Below are 17,507 nucleotides of genomic sequence, written 5' to 3'. Positions count from 1 at the left end.
CTTCCTGATTCTATCCATTTCACTCGCATAATACACATTTTGGAGAATTCCTGTTTCCAGTTTATCACATGGTGGAACCATGAATCCATATCTGCCAAAATCAGATGGAGGGTTGCTTCTGGCAGCCACAGGCAGATTTCATTCACTGTGCATAGTATTCTTGTATTCTACTATTAAATATTCTTTTATGAAAGGCTGTATTTATTTGGTAAATTTTACAAGCCTTGGCTCAGTAGCAATGAGATGTTCTCCTTATGTGTTAACATTCTTAGTGGGGTTTTTTTATGACAGCACATTCAAACTGGAAAGATATTCACAGTAACATCCAAAATATTCAAGAGCTATCACCCTGGTGATTTTCTCTTCAGTCAGAGGAAAATTCAGGTGATTCCTGAGACTCAAACATTGCTCTGTGCATATCCCACCATTTATCCTTAAAAAAAAAACAGATGTACCATTTGGTCAAACAGGACTTACCTCAAAGCAGTTTCATAAACCTAAAGGGCAATGTTAATTTAAAAATGGCAATAAGGTCATCTGTATTACTATTCACCTGTTGAAAAAAATGCCACTGATCGTATACATTATGGATATGATATCCATAAATTCTGATTGCATCTGATTGTTGTCCTGAAGTAAGTACAATGTTGATTTTCTTTGATAAAGTGTGAATAATACATATATGGAGAAAATTGGTCTGCAATTGATCCAGACCTTCATCAGCAATTATTAAGAAATATGGATTGTTCTCTTCCAGAAAATTCTGCCAGCTGCTGACTAAGCAGTTAGAAAACTCAGCATGTACAGGAGTTTGAGTGTAATTTCTCAGATGAATAATCAATGCAGTTCGCAAAGAAAGAAGATCAGGATTTCTGTAATATATATGTTCTGCATCCTGCAAAAAAAAAAGTATATATATGTAATATTTTTAAATTCATTACAGCAGTTGTAATGCATTCTTTGTTAAGAATTATATTCAGGATGAAATCCAATTCTATTACATGCATAGTAGACCCACTAATGCAGGAGTGGGGAATGTCTGGCCCAAGGGTCATCTATGGCCCTTGAGTTTACTTGGTCTGGCCCTCGGGGATTGTGGGACTCAGCTGCACTGAACAGTGGCCTCTCTGGGGCCCGGCTGGCTGGCTAGGATCTCTGTGGGACCTAGAAAAGTCACTGTCAAAGTTCAGACAAGTTTCCCCCTCATTTCTTTATTTTCCTTTCTTTCTAGTTCTTCCCATTTGTTTCCCTTAATTCCCCTTTCATCCCACCTTTTTTATTTCCCTTTCTTCCATTTATTTATTTCCATTTCTTTCTTTTCCTTTCTTTCTCCCATTTCATTACCCTTTATTCCCCAGTCTTCCCACCATTACTTTATTTCCATTTATTTCCCTTTCTTCCTCCCATTTCTTTATTTTCCTTTATTATGCTTTCTTCCATTTCATTTCCCTTTCTTCCCCTCATTTCTTTATTTCCCTTTATTTCTCTTTCTCCCCCCTTTATCCCTCCCTCCCTCTCTTCATTCTTTCCTCTCTCTCTCTCTCTCTGTGGAGCCTGAGTGGTGGACATTGTGAAAAACTGCTGCTGGGGTACGTTGGTGCCTTTAAAGGTCTGCTGGGAGCAGATACAGTTTCAGCATGAAAGGAGGGAGGGAGGAATGGCAGGGGTGGGGGTGGGAGCTAGCTACCACCAGCTCAATTTGCACTTGATTAGAAGATGAAGATATTGGATTTATATCCCGCCCTCCACTCCAAAGAGTCTCAGAGTGGCTCACAATCTCTTTTACCTTCCTCCCCTACAACAGACACCCTGTGAGTTGGGTGGGGCTGGAGAGGGTTCTCACAGCAGCTGCCCTTTCAAGGACAACCTCTGCCAGAGATATGGCTGACCCAAGGCCATTCCAGCAGGTGCAAGTGGAGGAGTGGGGAATCAAACCCGGTTCTCCCAGATAAGAGTCCGCACACTTAACCACTACACCAAACTGGCTCTCTAGCATGTACAGGAGTTTTAACCCAGATGGTGTGGCCTAATATGCTAATGAATTCCTGCTGGGCTTTTTCTACAAAAAAAAGTCCTGGATCTAAGCATTTGCCTAGGGCAGCAGGCTGGGGGGGGGGGTGAGCCAAATTAGGGTCTCCCCACATGACTTAAAATAGAAAAACAATGATTTGCATTAATTTTGCTGGCCTGAATCGTTCTTCCTCAGTGGAGCACTGTTTTTTAAGTTGATAATTTTGTGTGGCCCACAAATGATGTTATAAATAACCAAATGGCCCTTGGCAGAAAAAGGTTCCCCACTCCTGCACTAACGTTACTAAACTGAATGACATGATGGTAGATGATGGGCTAGATCCTTTGATTCTATTATACAAATGATGGTGCTGTCCTCCAACACAAAGAGCCTTATTGTGAAAAACTGCTGTTGGGGTACAAGGATATTATTATTTTATTCTAGTTTGAATTGTCTTTGAACTATTATTCTAAGCCACCCTGAAACATGAGAAAAGGTGGGGCATAAATATTTTAATAACAATAAATAATGAAGATCCTCTACTGCCAGTGGAAGGCTCCTTGCATCAGCAGCAGTATCTCTTGATAGCAGAACAGAATTAAAGACTCTAATCTTAGCAGTTAAACAGCATTCCCTAATATTTACTGGGAAACCTCTCAGTTTGTAGGACAGGTTATTTAGAAGACCTACCATGATTTTTAACATAACCTAGAGTTTTTGACCTGTTCAAAATCAGACACTCTAGATGGGAGAAAAGAGCTCATTTTGCAGTCACATGCTTGTTCATACATCCAGAGTAGCATTAAAGTTACAATTTATTTGATATATTTGTAACATTCCCTTTATCCAAAAAGCTCAAGGTGTTCTAGAGGAGAACCTGTCCATTTTCTTCAAAATGATTCTGTGAAATAGGCTAGGCTTACAGATAATGCTGTGGCCAAGATCACCCAGTGACCTTGAATAAATGACCATTTGAAACTGGTCATCACACTCAACTAGCTTATACTGTGCCATCTCTCTGCAATCTTTATAACTGTAAAATCTACCAGTCTCACAAGAACAATAAACATTCCATAAATTATTCTGTTTAAAGCAGACTGTGGTACAGTACACTGGCAGTTCCAAGTAGTGAAATTGAGCACCTCTGAAATCAATTAACTTATTTCCAAATAAACAAGAATGGGGTTCAAAATCCGCAAGGCAATGCAGACAGTGGCCTGCAAAGGAAGACTTAAAAGATTCAGAATGAGCTTTTTAATGTCTGGGCTAGATATGGGCATGAACCAGATTTTTGCAGTTTGTTTCCGTTCACGATTCATAGCACCCAAACCACAAATCAATACAAACTGGGAGGTTGATTTGTGAACCAAACCAATTAATATCAATTCATGACCCCTGCTTTCTGCTCCCTGCAACTTTTCTTGAGGAGCACTTCCTGCTCCCCACCTCTCAGCAGTTTTTTTAGAAGCGCAGAAAACAGGAGTTTAAACTATTAAACCTCCATTTTCTGCTTATCATGAACCACCACACACTGCCTTTAAATTTATGGGTGCTTGTGGTAGTTCATCAGTTAACAAACCATAAAATTAGTCACAAACTTTCATCTGAGAGTTAGTTTGTGTTCTCATCTGAGAGTTAGTTTGTGTCTGTTCCTTTCAGCAACTCTCCCTGAACAGGACCAAGACTTGCTGTTTTTTGAAAGATGCAACATTGAGACTTGCTGCTTTTTCAAAATGTACTTTTAAAAGAGACTTGCTGTTTTTTAAAAGATGTACACTGAGTTGTTTCTAGTTTAGATGATCACTGCAAGAATTAATACCACAGGAATTCTACACTATAATATCAATTGGGCACCTATTTTAGATAAAATAGTTCCACCTAGATTAATTTTGTCTTGCTAACAGAGAAGTTACAAATTTCTTCTTCTGGTGAGAAAACAAATAAATAAGAATGCATACCGTTAAAAAAATCTTCCTGTTACCTTAAAGAAAACAAGGACATATTTTGCTCCTTTGCTTGTTAAATCCTGGAGAAAGCGTTCCACCAGGTAAAAGAAGTGCAGATTCTGTCCTTGGTGTAATGTTAGTTCTCTTGCACAAGTGATGAACAGTGAATCACCATCAATCATAAAAAACTCCGATTCCACATAATCATTTAGCAAACTGACATATCTGTATCAGAAGTGTTAAATGTTAACAATCAAAGTAACTTAATGGTACTGAAGTATATTTTAATGCTTTGCCACTAAGAGAGGCAAAGAGAAACAGCTGTTATCTAAACATTTGATTTTTAAACTAATGGAAAATTAGAATCAACCTGACTGCAAGCCATTTATTACTGTATTCATGTTGACTGGAAATGTTCACACAGTGTCCTCTCTTAATGTAACTAGTAGCCACTAACACAAATAAAGAAAATGTGCATGCACATTTAGCATCTTGTGTACAGAAGAACCCTATGAAGCTGAACTTGTAAAACACGTAACTAGCATCACTAAACTTGTGGTAAAAAAAGAGAGAATCAGCGTAACAATCTGAATAAGGGTGCCATGTTTCAGAGACAAACTTTCTTCAGTATGCAACAAGTTTATCTGTGGACTTTCTATGAAAGTGCTCCTGAAAACATCTCCTGTGACTTGTAGGATCTGAAACTCCAGGCATTTATCTAGTTTTTTGTATCACACAAATTGCTCACAGACCTTACAATTGCATTTCCAAGTATTGTTAAGCAAATGTATTAAAAGCTTTGGGAATAAGAATCTTGATCTGTGTATATGTTACTTGTTAAGTGTATACAAACAGCTAGAGCAGGGATGTCAAACATATGGCCTGCAGGCCGGAACCAGCCCCTACAGGACTCATTTCCTGCCTGGGAGCAACTGGCTCTCTCCTGCTTCCTTCTCCAAAGCTGCTGTTGTGTCACAGCTAGCTTTCAACCAGTTCTCTCAATCATGCAAAAGAGATAAAAGCCCAGCCTCCCTTAACTCCACTGGCTGTATCCTTCCACCCCCACCCCTTCCCCTTTGGGTGTGGTGGGGGAGAGAAAGAGAGAGAGGCACAAAGTCTGAGTCCCATGGCACCTTTAAGAGACCAACGAAGTTTTATTGCACGCACACTTCTTCTCTAGCACCAAAACTGTTGTTTTAAATTGTATTAATAATTTAAATTGCAAATTGTTTAATTTTAACTGATTATTGTAACTGTTTTTATTGTTTTATGGTTTTTTTTGTTCTATTGTTGATATCCAATGTTGCTAGCCGCCCTGAGCCTGCTTTGGCGGGGAGGGCGGGATATAAATGTAAAATAAATGCAAAAATAAAAATAAAATAAATAAATAAGAGTGGCAGCTATGCTGCAGCCCAGCTCTCGCAATCGCATGGGAGACACAAAAACCCAACCTCCCTTCCCTCCATTGGCTGTCTCCTTCCCCCTCCTCCTTTGGGGAGGAAGTTTTTGGGAGGGAGGGGGAGGGGAGAGGGAGAGAACAAAGCCCAAGTCCCATTGCAACTTTAAGAGACCAACAAAGTTTTATTTCGGGTATAAGCTTTTGTGTGCACACTCTTCTTCTCCAGGACACCTGCTGCATCACAACCCAGCTCTCAAGTATGCAGGAGAGATCAATACCCAATCTCCCTCCCTTCCATCCACTGGTTGTCTTGTCTCTCCCTTCTTCCTTGGATCCCATGGCAACTTTAAGACCAACCAAGTTTTATTTCAGGCAACTGAAAACTCCTTTGTAATATCATTCAGCTTGCTTCAAGTTGCTATTTGTGGTTGTTTTTCCCCTTTCATTACAGTGGAAAATTAAGGTTCCCAGGCTGGTTGCAGAGAGAAGGAATTTCTCAGCTTTGGGTAAACAGCCTCACTTTTACATGTTAACTCAAATTTGTGAGGTGGGCTTGACCTGGAGTTTTTGGGAAGTGGAGTCTGAAGAGAGCAGGCTTTGGGGAGGAGAAGACCTTCAACAGGGTATAATGTATACAGTCCACCTTTCAAAGTGGCCATTGTCTCTGAGTGAACTGATCTCTGTCACCTGGAGATCACTTGTCACCCAGGAGATCTCCAGCCATTATCTGCAGGTTAATAACAAACCAAATGAGAAGCACAGGAAGGATACACAAAGGGAGGGTTAAAAAAAAAAGCCCGTGTAATAAAGGGGTCACTTTATTTGTTTGTGTTTGTTTGTTTTTTTGTTTTAGGCAATTTATAGTCTGTCGTTTCCCAAGGACGGGCTCAGGGCGGATAACAACAGTATGAAAACAATAGTTAAAACCAAATCAATGTGAACAATACTTTACACATATTACAAACGTATAAATATTTTGTAAAATTCTTAAAGTCCCAAATGCATAAGTCATAGAAACATTTACACAACAGTAACCATTATTTATGAAAAGTTAACCTGAACCACACAATACAATTTAAAGGGAATCAGTCCCACTTTTAGCAAATATCCTTCGTTCCAGCTAGGTTGTGGAAAAACCTTTTGTATGCAAATTGCTTTCTCAATATATGGGGCGTTTTCACACTGACCTTCAAGTAGCGCGACCACCCTCTTCACAACGGAGGATCTGCCCGGATTTCGCACAAGAAGCGCCGGCGCACCCAAAAGAGCCGGCTACTTCCGTCGCGAAACCCGCTCAAACGTTTTCCTGCTTCTTGGCGGTTTCCGTTTGAGCGGGTTTCGCGACGGAAATAGCCGGCTCTTTTGGGTGCGCCGGCGCTTCTTGTGCGAAATCCGGGCAGATCCTCCGTTGTGAAGAGGGTGGTCGCGCTACTTGAAGGTCAGTGCGAAAACGTCCATTGAGAAATTAACCATTTCCTTTAACAAAAAGATATGCAGAGCGGTTAGAGGGCAACAAGGAGGTATGACAAGATCAAGAAACAGCATTTGCAGGATACTGAAAATATAGGACATTTGGATTGACTCTTAGTTAGATGTACTTACTCTGCTTTAGGTATTGCTTCCATAATTAAATCTGTTATCTCTTCCATGCATTTTTGTAGCTCTGGGAAAAAATCTTAATAATTAATCCAATAGTTATGCAGGGATATTTTAGAGATATTTTAGATTGCCACTGATATCATAAATAAAGTCCTAAATAAGACAACATGAGCAGAATCTTGTGGGAATCCATTTGTGAGAAGCAGCTCCCCCAAAGGTTATGGTTATTTGATTACCATCTGAAAATCTGTGTTCACATAGATATACTTAAAATCACTACATCACAACATTTTAAATCTGGGTATCAAACAGCCACTTAAAGCCCCAAAATCCAAGGCCCCACCACCACCACCACCCCTAGACAGTTTAGCACAATCTACTCCAAGGACAATAATGGACTGAACATGCCAGCTGGCAAAAAAATACATACTCCCTCTATACAGCCCACATTTGGCTATATCATTACAGGGCAAGTGGTACCTAGACACCACTTGTCAAATATGGATCAAAAACATATGAGCTACCTGCAGCCCTTAGACCTTCTTGTAGGTTGGTGGGGGCTACTTTGACACCCTTCTTTTCTTGTTTTGCGAAGATAAAAGACTCTAAAATCAGTAAAGAACTTTTCCTGTCCTCAGTTCTGTCCTTTGGTCATTCAGTCATAGATCTCTACAAGGCAACAAATCTACTACCTTACATCAGATCTGAGAGAGCTCCAACACCCAAGAGGGCTACCTCAGCTTGATAAGAGAGGATTCTTATGTTTCCCATTGGAATAAATTTGTTGAATAATGACTTTAGTTCCCCAGTTTTAACTCGGACTCTCTTAACTCAGTCACCAGACAGGAAGCTATGGAAACGATTAAGAAATGTCTAGGTATGATTATAACAGTACAACCTGTAGAGCATGATGTGTTTTTTCTACTCAGTTTGCTGGTATTCTTCCATTTGGTGAGCTTCCTGATTACTGTTCACAATTGACTGTTCTTCAGTACAGGTGTGACTTTATGTTGGGGCACCTTAATGTCTTATCATCTAGAGTCTTGCAAGGGAGGTATATTAAAGATACCATAATCTTGACAGAGAATGTGACTGTGATGCAGGTGACACTCTGTATCTCGTGACATTTATTTATTTATTTATTTATTTATTTATTTATTTATTTATTTATCTGAGATTTATATCCCGCATGTAATTACTTTCCCAAGCCTAGAAATATTTTCATTCTTCCTTTGCTCCAAAATATAGATTAGATGGAGACATTCCTTTTTTATTAGACGATAATTACAGTCTCACAGACCTATTACTCTTTCAGCTGTGAATTTTTATGTATTTATGATATGTGGAGAAACGCTATCTTGGTTGGGAGGGAACATGAAACTGCTAGGCAGGCTTTGGCCTAGCCTCCCTCCAACCCCTCCTCCCTTCCAGAGTTAAACCAGCGCCTCTAGGGGGAAAGCCTCCTAGAGCGTCAGGAAGTTCTTTTGTTCTTTGTATTTGAGGTAGGCAGGAAGAGAGGGAGTCTGCAGCTGGCCTTCGAAGGGAGGGGTTGTGAGTCTGTGGGCTCCTGACTGTGGGAGAGGCCTACTCAGGATGAGGAGGACCCCAGGCAGTCAGACCATGTAAGTCAACCACAAGGCAGGGCACGTTTAGACCAGGGACAGTAGAATGTGTTTAAAACCACCTTTTATTTGTCATGCTGTTTGCTGTGCGGGTGCTGTGCTGTGCTAACCTTTTACATGCAACTGTTTTTGTTTTGTTCTTCTTTTCTTTTCTTTTTCTCTTTTAATTAAAAATTTTTACTGTTTTGAATGCTGGCAGTCAAACTCTGTACCACATAGATCCCCAACCGCTTAGATCACGCTGCTTCAAGAAGGGGGCCCCAGGGAAGGGGGAAGGCATGCAGTTGGGTAAGGTGCCAATCCTCCAGGGGTTCCCCGAAGAAGTGCTGTGGTCTCTGTGACACCCAAGTACAGGGTGGCAGAGGACCTTGAGGCCTGGCCTCATAGCTGGAGAGGGGGATTGGGAGTCCTGTTCCTCTCAATCTGAACCCCTAGACTGAGCAGGTGGTGGCAGCGAGCCCGAGTGGCCGGAGGAGAAATAGCTCCTTCCAGGAGTTGGCGACTCAATAGGGAGTTGACGGGACCAGGTCTGAAGGCAGAATCGGGCCAGTTCCGTCACATGATACTTTCTGCAGCTTTTCAATTTTGGTCTAGCTCTTTTTATTTTAGTAATCTGCTTAGAACTAATAAATTAAGAAGCAGTATGAGGTAGACAAAGAGGAGACGGACCTCAGAGAAAGAGAGAATGATCCTGAACTCCAAAGGGCTTTAGTACATTTCAGAAGTGGTTCTCTGATTCCCTTACTCTCTCTTTCCCATCTAAAAATGCTGCACTTTCTTTTCAGGCACACACTTGCCTCCTTCCATTAGCAAGGAGGAAGGGTTATAGCAATGATGGGCTCTGGAACTATCCTTTTGGCAGTTAAGACCAAACTGGGGAAACATGTGCCACAGATCAGCCACATTTAATATCGTGTATGATAGACTGAGGCTCAGTGAATAGCCAAGCATCAGACCCATTCACAACCCCCAAGCTCCTTCTGTAAGACTCACCTTGCATTCAAAGCAACAGGAACACTAATGGAAAATTATATAGTCACTTACCTGGATTTTGGATATCGTAAAAGCTTTGTTCACTTGAAACATTAGCCAACATTACTTGCTCTGTGTCCTTCCCCAGACTGAACACGTCTGAAGAGCCTTCCATTCCTCTTTCTCCTCCGGAAGCCATGGCAGGCTTTTGGTTTTTGACACTAGGCGTATTTAATGCTGGGCCATTTTCCCACACACCTTCAGATTATCAGGAACATATACGAATTATTCTATTTTGTTCTCTTTATGCAGCCATGATTACAAATGTTGCTAGCATCACTGTATTTTGTCTGTTTTTTTGATTCTGCAAATAGCAATTGTTCTTCGTAAAACTGACTCTTTTCTTAACAAATTACCCACAACAACTACAACAGACTTGCTTGTATTCCTCCAAATGACAAATAAGAGTGGCTCACTGCTTTCCCAATACCTAACAATATTTAACTCCTGGAAGCAGTACATATGACAAAAGGAACACTTACTCAAATAGACAGAGACTCAGAAGAAAAACCTTCACTGCTACAAACTTGAAAACTACACTGGATTTTTTTGTTCTGTGAATGCTAGTCTATCATGGAGCAGGGGGATTACTTTTGTATTAGCTCATTGGTTTGTACAGGATCAGTGGTTTTAATGAGGCTGGTGCTAATGGGGGTGCTAGCAAAAGAGGAAACATGCAGTAGAATTGATATATTTATTTAGAAAACTAGTCAGCCGCCCTTCCAGACTTGCTGAGGCAGCTCACAATTAAAACAGTAAAAGCAATAAAAAACTAAATATCACTAAGAACAAATACAAATAAAATTTATTTATTTATTTAAAACATTTTATGCTGCTTTTCTACCCAGCTTAGTTAGGGTTTCCAGGATGGAAAATCATCTAAGACATTTAAAAAGTTTTTAAAATACATAGTATAAAACAATTAAAAACTGCTATCCAACACAACACATATACACAAGAAGGAGGGTCAGTGATGGAATGCCAAATGAAACAGGTACATCTGCACCCACTCATGGAAGGCAATGACAAATATAAACAGACAAATCACCCTGTGGAGAGAATCATTTTGGTGTCATGACAGACAATGCCCTTTCTCAGGTTGCAGCTCATCTAGCCTCAGATGGCAAGAGCACCCAAAGAATATAAAAAATAAATTATCATTAAAAGCAGCAATTAAAAGCAAACCAGAGTATAGCAGTGCTTGAAACAGAGCAGACTAAAATGTTCATAAACAGTTTTCAGCCAATGAACCAACTACCGTCTAGCATGTTCAGAACTTGTTCATAGGATCTAAGTCAATGTCTCTATTTTACAATCGTTCTTGAAAAACTAACTCTTTTTCAGAAATTATTATACCAGTTTTTATATTTATTGAAACAAACTTTATCTCCCTGGGTTTTTTTGCAGAATGGACTTTGCAATGAGGGGCAAAGCCCAGCAAATGCACTTTGCACTAGTTTGAAGAAACATCTTTTTATGACAATCCCTCCCAGTACACAAACACATAATAAATCTCATGACCTTGTCGTAGGTCTGAAGTCCTAGTCTGGATACTGGACAATGTAGACCATTCTGTGAAAAACGTGGTAGGAGGGTCCAGAGAGTAAGTAGTCAGAAAGGGAGTCTTTTAGCGACCCCTTCAGAGATATTCCAGGTTATGCATCAAAATAAAACATGTTTCCATTTAGAATCCACTGCACTATATTAAATTTTTATTGGCTGATGCCATTCCAGATGTTACCCTTAAGGTGGCTACTTTCATCTTTTTAGCAATCAAAATAAGGAAGAAGGTAATTACAGCCACCCATACAAGAATTTTGGCCAAATTATAGCCTCATTCTGTCATGTTGTTTTATTATATATGTTTTAAATCTTGTTCATAGTACTATATTTTGCTATGTATTTTTTATGTTTTAATTTTTATGGTTAGAAGCAAACTGTATACTTTGCAAGTTTGCTGGGTTGTTATGGCCTATGGCTACACTATAAAACATTTTGACACTGCACTATAGATTATCAGGGGTCATTTTGTAGAAAAAGAGGCACCAGAGTTCATTAGCACAACTCATTTACATAATTCATTTGCATGTGTCACACACTCCTGACATCGCCATAAGATGTATTAAATTATATCAGCTCAGCATCTACCCTAAAATGCTTCTTGAATTGTAATTGTCATAATAAAACCTGACTCCCATCAAACTTTTTATAGGCTTCTTCTCTCCCCACTCCTGGTAAATTCACCGTCATCCCCTGGCGGCTGGTCTGAGAGATCTGGCAACTCTTAAGAATAACCATTCACTCTTCGTTTAATACACACCAGGAGCCATTCAAAAATCCATTGTATTCCTATGCCTGTTCAGAAGGAGGCAACTGATTCTGTGTCATCCTTTTAAAAATAAATCCCATGTGATGATTTATATCCTAGCACAGGGTTCAGCCATGTTTGAAGCTTTCCTTGAGCCCCAACAGCTTCTTTCTGATAGAAGAGACCCTTCCTATGGTGGAAGATCCACTTGTACTACACTTGATCTTTAAAAAAAAAGGCTGAGAAAAGGCTTGATCTTAGCCAAAAGGCTTTGCACAGTGGAAGATCCACTTGGCCAAACTGGATTGGAGGAAGGATTCAAATTGGATTAAGAAGAGTGGTAGGATGCAAGCTAATATTACAAGCATTCTTCACCGATCTGAAAAAAAGAAAGGAATTCTGTATGTGATGAAAGAAAGGCACTTTGTCCCGGGTACAGATCCAGCTGGGTAGACGTGTTGGTCTGACGCAATAGAACAGATTTTTGAGTCCATGGCACATTTAAATCACAAAATCTGTTGTTCTGCTTATATTTAATCAATCCCAAGGATAGGCTCCAGTGAGCCCGTTAAACCTATGGTGTTAGACCAATCACGTTTCCCCTTCAAAACCTCAGGTTCCTAATCTGCACAGATTTACAAAACAATACCTGACTCTTCCGGACAGCGACCAGCGGGGGCAGGCACACACACGCTCTCCATTTGCCATCTGAGGATGCAGAGCTATCAAGAGCCACCAGACAATTCGCTCACCCACCCTCAACAATCGTATACACTGAGCAAGAAATTCTATAACTTGCCAGGCTACGTCGCCGTGCCAAAGTGTCAGGAAGCTTGCAATTCTGTTTCCTTAGTCGCCAGGATGGACCAAATAGAAATGTAGTCGTCTCTTTCCTGAGCACTGTATTTTAATTCAGTAAGAACGAGGACCGCCTTTCCTTAGTTACACCCAAATGAGATACCCGGGCTCAGCTACCTCAGTTTTCACTTTCTATTCCTGCCAGCCACGAAGCGAGCGAGAGAGAACCAGATAAGTTTCGTTTCTCACAAAAGCCCCAATTAAAAAAACCAGCGAATTCTGTCAAAACAAACGTAAAATGACAAAAAGGCAAGAAACAAAGAATCTGAGATACATATTGTTATCACATTAAAGCAAAGTTGTTGTCTAATTGGTTGTTTACTTTTAACATTTTGGGGCAGTCTTTGAGATCTGTAGTACTTTTAACTGTATGATTGGGTTTACAGCACAGAAAATTAAAAGCTTTACAACTTCTTCAAAATAACATCTTCCATGAAGAAAGGCTGAAACGTTTGGAGGAGGAAAAAAAGTACATTACAAGCAGGGAACCTAAGGTTGCCAGCTCTGGGTTAGGAAATTCCTGGAAAGTTGGGGGAGCGAGGTTTGAAAAAGGGAAGGGACCACAGGAGATGGAAAAAGATTACCCCTTTTCTAAGTGCTATTCCAGGACTTCGCTCCTTCAGTGAACTGTGCTTGTACCCAGACATGTTGGGATAGTTCCCACTCATAACAACGGCAGCAGAGGAGGAGAAGGAGTTGGTTTTTATATTAGTCTTTTCTCTATCCTAAACCCAGTCATGCAGTTAAAGTCTCAAAACAACTTATAATCACCTTCCCTTCCTTTCCCCTCAACAGGCACCTTGTGAGGTAGGTGGGGCTCAGAGAGTTCTGTGACTGGCCTAAGGTCACCCAGCAGGCTTCACATGGAGGAGTGGGAAATCAAACTGCATTCTCCAGCTTAGAGTATGCTGCTCTTAACCACTATACTACACTGGCTGGCTGCCTGTTTCTCTGCCAGCTGCTCCAGTCTGCCTGCCAGTGCTGCCCAAGGTATTTCCCACTCCCCAGTACCAGCTAACCTCTGGGTAATGCCCAGTGCATCCTCATGGCATTTGTAGTTAGATTGCAGTCATTTCTTAATGTCAGGCAGTGCTTCCTGGCAACAATGCCTGTTGGATTGTCCACATTCCACATCTTCTCAAACCTTTAAAGCTGGAATAGTCACTGGGAAAGAATCAAAGGGTAGAGGGAAACTTTGTAAAAAGTGGTTTGCTCTTCTGTGTTTTTTTAAAATAAGAAATGGGTATTGACATTAACACAGTTCTTTGAAAATATTTGAAAATTCTGGAATCCGAAAGTTCCTAATTCAGGATTCTGAATCCAGATTTTTATGCTACTGCACATGACAAGGGAATGATGAAGAACAATTAAGTCACATGTCACAATGTTTAAACAAGTTCAACATGAAACATAATATTGCCTAATATCACGTCTGTCTTTATTTTTCTGCCAAAGGCAACTTATACTTAGCATAAGTCCACCCATGGACTTATTGACGCATGAATTCTGAAAGTTATATGTTCAGAACGTAATTCCCAGGCACACAGGACACGATTCCAATCAGGCTTCATGGGGAGGGGGGGCTTAAGGCTTCCCCTGCACATCATTTTCCCAACATAAATGGCTCCACAGAGTTACTATTTGCCCCAATGGTGGAACTTATCTGCGGTCTACATGCAGACTATTGGTACATTCCATTTTCTCAGTGGCAAATAGCAGCTTCCCAGGGTTGTTTTTTTGGGGGGGGGGGATGTTTGAATAGCACGATGAAAGGCTTGTCCCATGTCACATTTGTGGTCCAAATCAGACCTCCCACAACCCTGGGAATCGGGTTCCAAACACAAAACTCCCAGAACTGTTCCATCAATGAACCTAGGGATGAATACTGGAAAAATAAAACATGTAGTTAGCCCCCTTCCCACAGCTCAGTGTCAGGCTTCAGAGCAAGCACTAGAACACTGTCAGAACATGTTTTTCAAAGGTAGGACTCTGAGTAATACACATTATCCAACAATATTTGGTGCTGTTGTCAGCACAACCACCCAGCAGGCAAACAGACACACCCAGAAGGCAAAAACACTCCATTCCTCTATGCCACCATTTCTGTAAATGCCGTACCCAGACCTTGAATTCAGCAGGAGCTCACAGGAACACAGCTCCTGAACCTTTCTCTTGCTCTCCATACTCCTCCGCACCTACCTTGTCCATTGAATAGTTGGTGTAGCTGCATAACAATGTCGATTAGGAGAGCAGGCAGCCATCCACCAAGAGCTTTGCCACACCCCCAGCAGCCCTCATTAACCCTTGGAGAAATCCACACCACCCTTTCTCCACTTCTTATGTGATTTTGGATGGCGGGTAGCTTGCTGGCCTTTTGACTGGGGTGGGGGGGGTTTGACCAAGGAGAGCCCTATGTGAGCAAGACCTGCTTGGGCTGGCTGGATCTCTAGCTAGCCCAAGCAAGCCTCGCTTGCCCGGGGCTCTCCTTTCTTGTGTCAGGTGCTTTTGGCTGGTGGGGAGGTGGAATATGCTAATGAGTTATGCTACTGAACTCCACTACTTATTTTTCTACAAAACAACCCCTGGCCATACCTCATGTAATTTCATTGTTCCTTGGAGAAAGTAGAGAGATCTGCTATCAGGGCTTTTTTTCCTGGGGAAATGTGGGGAGACGGAGTTCGGAAACCTCTTGGTGGAAAACAAAATCTTCAAAAAATGTTTAAAAGTTCATTAAGGGCACCTATGTGTTCTCCTTCATTTCCCTCTTGAGAGTTCCAGTACCTCTTTTTTCAGAAAAAAGGCCCTGTCTGCCACTATATATTTTCCTCTGCCAGAAACAGAAAAACCATAGCTGTATGGAAAGTGTACAAAGGGTGTTCTTTTTATTATCCTCAGTAGTTACAAGATACAGGCTCAGCAGCTGCCTGTTTTATTTTATTTCCTTACCAAAATGGGAAGCAAATGGTCAATACAAATGATTTTCGTTTCTTAAAGAGAGCATACCGGGAGCTGGCTCCTCCATGTATTAAATAGATATTAACAACACAAGCAAGCAAAAATGAGCGCCATACTACTAAAATAATTAAAAATGGTTCACTATTATTTCTCTGGAACCAATACTTTTTCACCCCAAAATCTGTGCAAAATGTGCAAACATTTTCTAAGCTGGAGCAAGTGTTTTTCTAGTGCTTTTAAAAGCAAATGAGAATATGAAGAACAACTTTTTTGGCATCCATTTTGTGCACAGAATTAGATCCAGAGGTGCTGAATTCTACCTGCCCTCTTAGTTAGGACCTTATTTGTCTACTATGTTATCCTAAATGCCATTGTCTCCTGTTTTTGGTTGGGAGAATCAGTCAAGAGATAGTTTGTGAGAGGTCGGTAACCAGCGAAAGAGGGTGGGCCCTGGGAGACACAGCCTCCCACAACCATGTGGGTGGCTCCCAGGACCCAGAAAGGGTGGCCCCTGCCCTGAATTCTTTTGGCTGTGGAGGGAGCATGGACCTAGGGAGTAAGCCTCCTATCATATGGGTAAATCCTAGATCTGCACAGGGCACCTCACCTGTGGAGGAAGGGTAGGCCTGGAGAATCAGCCACCTGTCATGTGGATGGCTCCTTCCTGGGCAGGGCTAGAAGATTGTCCCTGCCCTGCATGGCACTGCATTACAGTCACTAGGGTTGCCAAGTCCAACTCAAGAACTATTTGGGGACTTTGGGGGTGGAGCCAGGAGACTTTGGAGGTGGAGCCAGGAGCAAGGGTGTGACAAGCATGATTGAACTCTACAAGGAATCCTGGCATTCATATTTAAAGGGACTGTGCTCCTTTTAAATGCCTTCCTTCCATAGGAAATAATGGAGGATAGGGGCACCTTCTTTGAGGGATCATAGAATTGGACCCCCTGGTCCAAACTTTTTGAAACATGGGGAGTGTTTTGAGGAGAGGCACTGGAGCTATGCTGAAAATCTGGTGCCTTTATCTCAAAAACCAGTACCTCTGGAGCCCCAGGCACCCACGGATCAATTCTCCATTATACCCTATGGGAATCGATCTCCACAGGGTATAATTGAAAGCCAAGCAGATATTTCCCTCCCCCCCACCACTTTCTGATAACCCTAAAGCGGGGGGAAGGCCTCCAAACTGAGGGATCCCCTGCTCCGAACTGGGGGTTGGCAACCCTAACAGTCTCCCACTGTGTGGGTGGCTCTTAGGCCTGGGCAGAGGCTGTTGACCCTGCATTCATCTGGTCATTGGCAAAAGGATGGGCCTAGACCAAGAAACATCCATCTGCAACAGTGCTGGCAACAGTTTTCCCCTGCATGCTTCCACAGAGAAGGGGCTTCCATTCCAGAGAGGTCCACTGAAAGTTTGATGCCTCTCCTCAGCTAGGTTGCATAGGGTCCATCCTGTCCATTCTTTGGTGTTAGTGGAATTGAGGATCTCCTAATATTGGGGTGGGAGGTTACATTAGCTCTTAGGAGGCCTTGGCTTGCAAGAGGCAGTAACAGGGGGTCTTTATACAAATTGTCTACCAGAATTGTTCCTTAGAGAACTCTCAGAATTAACCAGACTGTTATTAACCAAGGAAGGTTATTTTATTGATAGGAAAATAAAAATAAATGCACACAGAACAAATGCACACATAAGAGTGCTTGTGAATGGTTCCTCATCCTCTCCGAGAGGAGTGACAAGTGGAGTGCCTCAAGGATCTGTCCTGGGACCTGTTTTGTTCAA

At 41.5% G+C, this 17,507-nt stretch overlaps 1 protein-coding gene across 1 annotated transcript in view; it reads right to left on the bottom strand.

The window, feature by feature from the left end:
• Window positions 1–12,890, bottom strand: part of DDX60 (DExD/H-box helicase 60) — a 150,529-nt gene extending 137,639 nt beyond the window's left edge. The window contains exons 1-5 of the mRNA XM_060246552.1: window positions 12,717–12,890; window positions 9,622–9,807; window positions 6,959–7,019; window positions 3,993–4,182; window positions 554–895 (exon numbers count right to left, since the gene is read on the bottom strand). Of these exons, the coding sequence (XP_060102535.1) occupies window positions 554–895; window positions 3,993–4,182; window positions 6,959–7,019; window positions 9,622–9,748 (720 nt within the window). The 5' untranslated portion in view covers window positions 9,749–9,807; window positions 12,717–12,890. The remainder of the gene's footprint in view (window positions 1–553; window positions 896–3,992; window positions 4,183–6,958; window positions 7,020–9,621; window positions 9,808–12,716) is intronic.
• Between the last annotated feature and the right edge of the window lie 4,617 nt (window positions 12,891–17,507).

Source organism: Heteronotia binoei, chromosome 9 (assembly GCF_032191835.1).
Source record: "Heteronotia binoei isolate CCM8104 ecotype False Entrance Well chromosome 9, APGP_CSIRO_Hbin_v1, whole genome shotgun sequence".
NCBI lineage: Eukaryota > Metazoa > Chordata > Lepidosauria > Squamata > Gekkonidae > Heteronotia > Heteronotia binoei.
Note: the sequence above shows the minus strand (reverse complement) of the source record. Positions and strands in the feature narration are given on the sequence as shown.